General features: G+C 44.2%; 1 protein-coding gene across 6 annotated transcripts; it reads left to right on the plus strand.

The window, feature by feature from the left end:
- Positions 1 to 253: 253 nt before the first annotated feature.
- On the plus strand, positions 254 to 9,947 carry meak7 (MTOR associated protein, eak-7 homolog). Of its 6 annotated transcripts, none has more exons than XM_034535850.1 (11): positions 254 to 384; positions 1,876 to 1,950; positions 2,094 to 2,137; positions 3,360 to 3,521; positions 3,622 to 3,876; positions 4,103 to 4,247; positions 4,418 to 4,632; positions 5,160 to 5,346; positions 6,333 to 6,451; positions 7,328 to 7,507; positions 7,939 to 9,947. In XM_034535850.1, exons 1-11 carry the CDS (start codon positions 366 to 368, stop codon positions 8,065 to 8,067), a joined length of 1,530 nt encoding a protein of 509 aa, XP_034391741.1. In that variant the 5' UTR covers positions 254 to 365; the 3' UTR covers positions 8,068 to 9,947. The 6 variants fall into 6 exon arrangements, with proteins under 6 accessions (XP_034391741.1, XP_034391743.1, XP_034391744.1 ...); XM_034535852.1 differs by having other exon boundaries at positions 269 to 492; XM_034535853.1 differs by lacking the exon at positions 1,876 to 1,950 and having other exon boundaries at positions 269 to 492.
- Positions 9,948 to 10,150: the final 203 nt, after the last annotated feature.

Genomic DNA, 10,150 nt, shown 5'->3' on the forward strand with positions numbered 1-10,150 from the left:
CTTTTCTTGAAATGGATATGCAAGAACCCTTTGAAGTCGGGTGACAATTTTTTGTCTATTAAAGAGTATGTGTGGTGTGTGGCTTTTTTTTCTCTTCTTCTATTCAAACGTTGCATTCAAATGGTGGATTTCCTGTGCAGTCACCAAGCAGCGAGGCTTTTACCATATAGGGATGCAACTGAGAGGAGGGTTCGTGAGCATAGGGAAGAGAAAAGAAGAACGAACAAGGCTCACTTCTCAAGTCTCAGCTTGCTGCAGCTGAATCAGTAGGAGCATGCACGCAGTTCAGTTCGTGGTAATGAAGCCACGTCTCGCTTTTATTGGGACGCGAGCATGTACGCAATCATGCGTCAGTGAACCCATCCATGGAGAAAAGAGAAGGAGGTAGATGGGGACTCGTCTGAGTGGTGGACTGTTAACACAGAATGGCCATATTGTCTTTCAGAAGATGTTTAGGCCCTCTGGGAAAAATACGTTGAGTGCGGGCCTCAGGTGAAAATATTTAAAGTCAGAAATTCTGAAAATGAAGCCTTTGGCATTCTGCATTTTAAAATATGAATTCTGAGATAAATTCAGAATTTCTTGATTTTAAATTCAGAATTCCGAGTTTGAGGTAAGAATTCTTTGAGGTATTTATTCTCTAGCCAGAATAAGTTTTAAGACAGAATTCTGAAAAGTCAGATTTCTGAGATTTGAAACTCTTAAGTCTGACAATAAAACTCATAATTATGTCATAATTATGAGTTTATAGTCAGAATTCTCCAAATAAGGTGAGTTTTAAAAGTCAGACCTCCGAAATCAAATACATTTTATAAAAAGAAACACATTCTCCGTCACACATATATACACATATACACTAAACTATAACCGCCAACTTATGATGTTAGCAAACTTTTGAAAATGATTGCTAACTAATCCTATTCAGTTTGTAGACTTTGTGATCCAGCTATACTGTTATACACGTTGTTATAGCTTTTAACATTACCCTGGGGAGATAAATAACAACAACATAAGCCTAACGTTTCAAACATTTATTATTCATTTAATGTTATATCAGACTTGTTACCCTGCAACACTTCCAAGGTTTAGATTTAAGGCCACTATTCAGACAAAGTTTCTCAGCAGTAACCAAGGCTGCTATTATCATTCCTTCATTTTCTTAGAAAACATTTATGTAAGGAAAGCAAACTTTAAGCATCTCACTCTGAATTTGTTTAATCAAATCGAGTTCAAATGTTTTTCACTTTGTACTCCTATAACATGACAAACCTCCATTACAACACACACACACACACACACACACACACACACACACACACACACACACACACACACACACACACACACAACACACACCTGTGTGTGTGTATCTGCTGTGGAGCTGTAGAGTTGGAGACTCTGAAAGAACAAGTAGCCAGCAAAGCTACTTCTACAGATACGGATCAACATGGTTATCATACCTACAGTAGGAAGTGGGCAGGAGGTCATCACGTTGGTGACTCAGCACAGATACGACTGCTCACCAAACCTGGAGGGTTACTTTAGGGACAATATCGTCAGACATGACCCACTTATTAACTTCGGAGCTTGTTTGTTGAGTAAATGCACTCCAGAAGACTCAGACATGCTTTTCTAGCTTTATATTTCATCTTATGCTGCACACTCGCTGATTCAACATTGGTATCCTGTTTACGGCAGTCTGTTTTCTGGTGGCAGATGGCTGCAAGTCACCTTCACATTCAGCCGTGCCGACGTGGGTGCTTCCACGGTCCTACAAGACCTCATTACAATGCAACACACCCAGCCCAGTGCACTCACATAGTAAATCTCATGCCCTTAAAAGGCGCTTTTCAACTGCCTTGTGTTTCTGCGAAGGGCTGTGTGTCTTCGGCTGCTCCTGTGCAGACTCTACCGGTGAAAGATGGGACTGCAGTTCCTGTACATTATCAGGTTTTTGTGTGGCCTTCCTTACAGGTGGTTTTTTGTGTGTGTGGGAGGACATCAGTGATGTCATCAGACCCAAACAAACTCATAATCTCAATTGAATATATTTCCTAGAAAATATATTAATGTTACTTTTTTTTCTTTTACAGTAAACCACACTTCCCTAGAGTTTGATTCATGCCTTAAGAAAAATGTAAGTAATATCACACATTTTTCTTTTTACATTAAAACAAATTATTTTGTAAATGTTATTTCAAATCTTTTGAAGCGTCAGTGCTTTTACTTTAGTGAGATATTGGTAACACAAGAGTTGCAATTTATCTGACCTCTAACCCTACAGTCATAAGCTTGTAGGCTACCTCTGCATTTCATCTCTATGAGTCACTGTCACTGAGTATGTTAGTCATTATATATAATACATAACTTCATTTGACAAACTGTTGAGTATTTTAGCCCAAAAATAAAACGCACAATTGTGTTAATGAACATAGCCCAAATAAACAATGGCCCATTGTTCCGCCTTCCGACATCATGGGCCAGTCACAGTGAAGCAGGTGAACATGTGGCTCGTTTGATTGGCTTCAGTAAATCGTCTGGAATAATCAAGAGACGTCACGGATTCATATAGCGTCATATTTGTTGGTACAACGCATGCGCAGTAAAAGGTGGTCCGCTCTCTCACAGAAGATGGGTAGATTCGTGTCACCGAGGCATCCCTTTACAAATAGCGCCCTCTGCTGCAACGCTCCAGCATCGCAGCTTCAGCTACACTGCGCATGTGTGAGTCATTCGCCTCGCGCAGCACCAGGAAGTTTACATGTTGATGGACCGCTTGAGCCGCTGTGCATTAACAGGTTAGCGACACGTTCAGTTTGAGAGCACCTCGCCATGACACCCAACGTGTTACTGCTGATGAACGAGCCTTTAATTAGACGTGTGTACGTAACGTTAATGTCTGACGTGACGTGACGTACGTCAGAGCAACGCTGAGAACCAACACGCTGTTCTATGTTCTGCTTACGACAAAGAAACCTCAGGCATGAAGTTTGATGATCCAGTTGTGTTGCTTTATTTTATTTTAAAATGATTACTGCAGTGATTTGGTTATGAGTCAGCCCGAGAATAGAGTAGATAAATCATTATTACTGTTACATCACACAGTCATATTGTGGTGTGTACAGATTGTAAACGCTCGGAGGCAAATGTGTGACTCTGGGCTAAACTAATTCATGACATCACTTTAACTCCTGACAATGTGATTTCCTTTGCACGTAGCAGCAAGATGTTATTTTGATTTGTTCAAAATATGATCCGTGACTACACTGCAATCGATATTGCACAAAATCACTCTTCGGGTTGATCCTAAAAATTGTACCCCGCTGTATTCCATCTGCCAACACTGCGTCGGTTTGCAGGGCGCCATGGGTAACACGGAGAGCGCGGTGGTGCAGAAGCGGCTGGCCCGCTTCCGCCCCGAGGAGCGGCCTGTGGTCGAGGGGGTCTTCGACAGGCTACTGGGCGGCGCCGGGGCCCCTTCAGGACCCCCCGGGAGAACCCTAACTCTTGAGATGCTGCAGGTGAGACTGTTACGAACCTCACTACCACTATGTCTGTCGGGGGAAAAGTAGCCGGTGTGTTGCCCTCGTATAATCAAGCCCTCCTTTCGTCTGTCCCAAGGCCTCAATGGGCAGCCTGGCACCGGACTCCATGGTGAGGAGGATCCACCGGTGCATGTGTGGCATCGACCCTGAACCGGCAGCTCCTGGGAAAACCAGCACCTCTGCGGCCTCCGGAGTCGGTCGAGAGCAATTGGTCATCTTCCTAGCAGACTCCCTGCGGGGCACCGCAGAGGAGCGGGCCCCTCTCGTCATGGCCATGTCCCGGGGGGGAGACGAGGCCGCGGTGGCTGTCACGAGGGAGCAGCTGGCAGAGGTGAGCACAGGGTTTAGTTTATTAACTGGATCCCCATTAGCTGACGACTTAGCGCCCGCTAATCTTCCTGAGGTCCACATAAAGTACAACATGTAATGCATACAAATAGAGCAAAACATGACGTGCAACAAACAGCTAAAATAGTACAAACTGAATAATAAAGCAGAGGCATTATTTCTGTACTTGTTTGTGGTCTCAGCCCTCACTCACGCTCTTTCTCCTTTAGTTCCTCCAGGACCTGATTTCTGCTGTAGTTCAGATTCTGGTCCACAGAGAGCGCCTGCAGGCCTGGCAGCCAGAGAAAATGGGTGACAGCTCCCTGGGTGTCAAACTCCTGGCAGAGCAGATGTGTTCTGAACTCCAACCCTCAGGTGAACAGACGGGGTTTGAATGGTTTTGAACATGTTGAGGAAATGTGACTCCTCTCCTCCCTGCTCCTGTTGTCTCCTAATGTCTCCTTTCCTCTCCTCTCCTCACCTCATCACCTCTCCACTTCCTTCCCTTCTGTCTCCTCCTGTTTCATCTCCTCTCCTCTCCTCAGATCAAGGAAGTTACGATGTTTCCTGTCTGGAGGACTGGATCTTCAGGGTCTCCCAGGTATCGTTGTACCTGGAGATGCTGGTAGCTGAGGGCCTCAATGTGTCCCTGAGCGGCCGGCCGGCCCCCACCCTGCTGCCCCCCTGCAGGGAGACGCCCTGGAAGGGTCTGAGGTGTCTGCTGCTGGACATTCCCACGCTCATGTTTCTGGCACCACAGGTCAGGATACAAACTTGTTGAACATCTTATTGATCCATTCAGACCAAATGTCTTTGGTTGGAGCGATAAACACAACGCCAACCAGCACGGCCGTCCACTTGTTATGACCAAGGTGACTTGATGAGAACCAGCTGTTTTGTAGCACCTAGCCAGATTAAAATCACTTTGCCTCTTTTGACCCATGGTAATGACGATTGCTGCTAACCTCAGCGCTGCTAATTTGCTATCATGAGTTTGACCTCTGACCCTTTATGTTACAATATAATTCAAGAGTTGCCAAAAACTGTACTCAAGTAAAAGTACTGTTAGGAAAGTGCTCGGGTAGAAGTAAAGTAGCCATCTAACACTTGTAAGAGTACAAAAGGAATTATTTCATTTTTGAAATGATTTTGGGTTGTTGCATGTGGAGAACATTTTGTCATAAGAGGAATGAGAAGGGATAGGTCCTGTAAATGATCACATGAAAGTAGACCCGTTCATTCGTGTTGCAGAACCATACTCACACAACTCTATGTTAACCCCTCCAGTTGCCGGACAGCTACAGCGCCCCCTGGAGACTTGTGTTTTCCACGCAGCTACACGGGGAGAGCTTCACCCGGATGCTGGGCGGCCTGACGAAGTGTGGCCCCACGCTGCTGCTCATCAAGGACACAACGGGCCACGTTTTTGGGGGCTTCGCCTCCCACGCCTGGGAGCTCAAACCTCAGTTCCAGGGTGAGAGAAGAGGTTATGAATACCCTCTCTACTTCATCAGCTGCCGCCCGCCACTTTATAGAGAACATTAGCCGACGACAACTGTGTCTCGTCTCGTACAATGTATTTACCATGGCTTGTAGCTAGCGTGCTAACTACCCCATGTTCCACACACAAATGTAACGTCTCTCTCCCGGTGCCTTTTATCCAGCGAGTGTGGGTGTGCATCCTGAGAGTCACTTAGAGGCTTTTGGGTGTCTTTCTAATGATGTATTTTAACACTCTTGTAATCTGTTTGCAAAAGACGAAATGTGACGTGCAAAATGAGGGTTTACCTTGACAAACAGGGACGTGACCTCTCTGTAGACCTTTTTCACAGCAGATATTTTCTTTTGTAAATAATTGACGAGTTCCATTTCAGGTGCATCAGTATGCCAGCGTGCACATTCTCAGTGCACTGGCTAGGCTCGTCTTCCAGGGGCCCCAGGATGCTGCTGTACATGTCCAGACCTTTGTTTAGGACACTGTTCCTCTTGTGCTGCTGAATAAAGAAAAGAGGTGTGACTCAGTGGTGAGCAGGGTCGTCCTTCAATCAGAGGATCGGCGGTTCGATCCCCGGCTCCACTAGTCCATGTCGATGTGTACTTGGGCAAGGCACTGAACCCCAAATACCTCCCGTAGCTGTAACTATGGTTTATGAATGTTAGTTACTCCTGATGTGCAGGTGGAACCTTAGCTCCTCCCATCAGTGTGTGAATGTTAGTTGGCTCCTCCCATCAGTGTATGAATGTGTGAATGATGTCATGAGGTGTTAAAGAGCTTTGAGTGGTCGGAAGACGAGAAAAGAGATAAACAAGTACAGGCCCATTTGTCATTTACCATGTCTGATACATAACAGTGAATTTCAGCTTCTAAAGTGTAGAAACGGTACTATCACGTCGTTGTGGACCGGACCTCAGATCAGGACTGATGTGTGTGTGTGTGTGTGTGCGTGTGTGCGTGTGCAGGTGACTCCAGATGCTTCCTGTTCTCCGTGTTCCCCAGACTGAGAGTTTATACAGCAACAGGATACAACCAGCACTTCATGTACCTCAACCAGCACCAGCAGACGATGCCCAACGGACTGGTGAGACTCGTTTAATGGGGCAGACTGGGAGATCGTGCTCATACGGTTGCATCAATATACAAGGTTTCTGATTCAAGGGACAAAAACCTTTAATGTAGCTGTGGAAGGTGGATACATCACAAAGCTATGTATTACTGTGTTTGGAATTCTCATTGTTAGTTTAAATACTACATTTTCTCACTTTTTCATGTATACACCGAGATTTCACAAAATGTTTGGTCATGTAAATTTGGTTTAAAGTCCTGGAAATCCATTGGTCAAAATGTATTTCCTAGCACATCGATAACTTGTCCCATCATTTTAGTTATCAGCTGCGTCCCCTGGTAGACATATGGTGCTAAAATCATCCTTTGACAGGCTGAACTCAAAGCATGTTGTTAGCGTTTCAGCCGCTGCATCCGTGTGACGCTGCATGTTTTCCCCTCTGGGGGGCGTGGTTTTCACAGTATGACATGTTGCATGCTTTCAGGGAAACCAGTTGTACACTACCTGCCCTGCACTCAACAGTAGACACCGTTAGAACCAAGCTTTTTCTCAGGAGTTTGTAGAGACCAAAACGGAGCTAAAAGAAGAGTGAATACCCTCAATATGATGTCAATATTAGTGTTTTCAGCTTATGCCCAAAAGTGGCCAAACATTTCTATTTATTAATGCAGCTTTGAGTGGGTTGGTAACATTATGTGTTCCAAAGCAGTATTACTGTTGGTGTTTTTTTCATTGTCATCCATTTTTTGGTGTCGAAATGATTTCACAAAATATTGGGAGTTGAATTCCAGAAATATTGATCCCACTTTTGGATAGAACAAAAAAAAAACGACTCCTATTAAGATACAAAATAATTGACTTGATTCTTTTGTTCTTTGTGGTCTTCATCAGGGCATGGGCGGTCAGCACGGCTACTTCGGCCTGTGGCTGGACAGTGACTTTGGTCGCGGTCATAGCCGTGCACGGCCCAAGTGCACCACCTACGGCAGCCCTCATCTCTCTGGAGAAGAGGACTTCACCCTGGACTCAGTGGAGGTGTGGGCGGTCGGAAAACCCCCCGAACCAGAGGAGGTCGGAGTACTTTCTTTTCTGCCTTTATTTAATAACGGGGGGGTCACATGGCCGCTGTCTGCAAACCATTTGTCAAGCAGAATTCTTAAGTCATCCTGCGAATGTCTTGGAGGATCCATGTCGTTAGCACACATTTCCACTGGGACCAACCCAGTACACCCAGTCAGAAATCAGCTGGGCCATCTGCTGGCTATGAGGAGCTCACAGGAGCTGGTGGAGAGAGACTGAACGAGAGAGAGACGCGTTTGTTTTTCAGGTCTTGTCACACACTGACACCTAATTATTACAAAACTGGCTACCCTTTTTTTAAATATACGTATATTGAGGCGTGTGTTTGATCTGCGTCACAAATACAGAACCTCATTTACATTCCAGCTGTTTCCTTCTAGAATATGAAGAATTGTGCTATTTCTGTACGCCGTGTGTTTCAGGGCGAGGAGGGGGCGGGCAAGAAGAGCATCCTGGATGCGGATCCAGAGGTCCAGGCCATGCTGGAGATGGCGGGGAAGACTCTACACAGTCAGGGCCTCAGGGAGCCACAGGAAGACCAGGAGCAGTGAGGGACAACGGGGAGATGGACCAAAAACAATCTGATTGGTTCTGTTGGGAGTTCACCGTCTGTCTTTTAAGACATGTCTTCTGCCAACGATATAGTTGATTTCAGATTTCCCTGCCTTTCATTCAGCTTGGACCCTTCAACCCACAAGCTTCTGCTTCCTTTGATACGGAAGCCCTGAGAAGAAGTACGGGGAAAACATCTGGTGACTGATCTAAATGGTTTTAGACCTGTGTTTACAACTTTTCTATCTGCAATAATAGTTTGTGCAGGTGGATTTAATTGTTGTATTACTCCTTTTGGCCACCAGAGGCTGAGATGCACCACTACCCCATGTTCTAAAGAGCAGTAAAAGCAGTTTTAATTTACATATCACACAATATACCTGTGTTTAGATTTGCACATGTGTGTATATATATATATATATATATATATATCTATCTATCTCCCCACCTTTTAACTTATCCTGACAACACATGTTTCCGTTCTAAAGACAAACACAGGAGAGAAAACAATTTAGATCAGAAAATGGTTACCTCAATTATCTTTGCTTTATATAGCGCTTCTCTAGACACTCCAAGACGCTTTACATAGGGCATAGACCAACGGAACAAAACTAAATAGAAAGACAAGGAGCAAAGAAAAAACTGGAGAAGCTATGCATATATAATTACACACGATATTAATGTCATTCTCACGTTCACAACAAACAAGGTCTTAAGTGGTCTTTAAAGTCCAATCCACCCCCTTCACACACAACCGAAAGCTACCAGAATATTCACGAGATACTGCAGAACAATCTATCAGGTCAGAGGCAGTAGAACACGTGTTTTCCCCCAATGCATCAACATCATCTTTGTTCAAACAGCTGACTGAAGTATTAAGTAAGTTAAGTAAGTGAGCACAAAATAAATAACACCCTTTAAAAGTTGTTTATAGCAGTAGAATGGAATTATCCTGAAGGTCTTGGTTTAAAGGATTGAAGGATCTCCATTTGTTTTTATTGTGAATTGCTATGTGACCGATTATTTTATTGCTGTACAGTATTAAATGACCTTTTAGGTTTAAGAGACACAGGCCTGTTAGTCAGTTTCTATCCAGCTGGTTTACCGGAGCCATGATACGTATATGTGACCAGATCTTTCATCTGTAACCAGCTGAGAGTTATTCAGGGGATACCAGGGATTCTAAGGACTTCCTCCCTACTTCTCAAACTGACTGCTGTGGATACGCTTCTTGAATACAAGACAAAAGTACCTCTGGATTGTTTTGTGTTGAATTTTAATTTCTTTAGCATCTGTTTGTGTTCAAGGTCTATTGCTTGTCCACCGACATCATGACCCAGACATTAAATGGAAGGTTGGTCTGATAAAGCGTCGTGTCTTGTTGTGTGTGTGTGGCAAATCTACCACATGAAACAAAGGGTACGACAGTTTGAATACACATTCCTGTCAAATGTAGCATGATGAATAGACTTATATTGGTCAAGTGGGTGCAAAACTGGATTTTATTGTCTTATTGTATCCGGTACAACAGAGACTGAGGAACTGCATCCAAATCATCAGGCGTGTGTTTAAATCAAAGTCAATCTTTTAAAGCGAGGCTCAGTAATGCTATGAAACCAACGGTAGAGTTCAAAGATTATTGGATGCAAAAATGCAGCCCAGTATTGCTCTCTTCCATTAACAGTCACTAGCAGCATTAGCTCGTAGCTGAACGTATGGAGAAAGTGGCCAAGTCGACAACACTGACCCATTCAGGCCTCCCTCTAAAGCCACATATCATAATCAATGTAAACGCATCATAATGACTTAATCGCATCATAAGGCCCCAAAGTGCACCATAAGGACTTAGACGCATCATATTGAACGCAATCTCTTTCCAGTCACAAAACTATACTTGTATGTTTCCAAGTACAGGTTATATTGCAATCTTTACTTGACGTTCAATAAAACCCACAATATCAACCATCATTGCTGGATGTCACATCTCTGTTCGCCATTCGCCCCTCAGCTTTTAATCACATCAAGCATGTTGGCAGGTGTATCTAATTCACATAGACTGGGAACGTGAACAAGCAATAATCA

Source organism: Cyclopterus lumpus, chromosome 6 (assembly GCF_009769545.1).
Source record: "Cyclopterus lumpus isolate fCycLum1 chromosome 6, fCycLum1.pri, whole genome shotgun sequence".
NCBI lineage: Eukaryota > Metazoa > Chordata > Actinopteri > Perciformes > Cyclopteridae > Cyclopterus > Cyclopterus lumpus.

Excerpts from the sequence above, each read along its gene's own strand:
- meak7 (XM_034535850.1), top strand. Across the intron at positions 4,248-4,417 it reads TTCTGAACTCCAACCCTCAG|ATCAAGGAAGTTACGATGTT; the intron begins GTGAACAGACGG and ends TCCTCTCCTCAG. Across the intron at positions 4,633-5,159 it reads TCATGTTTCTGGCACCACAG|TTGCCGGACAGCTACAGCGC; the intron begins GTCAGGATACAA and ends TAACCCCTCCAG.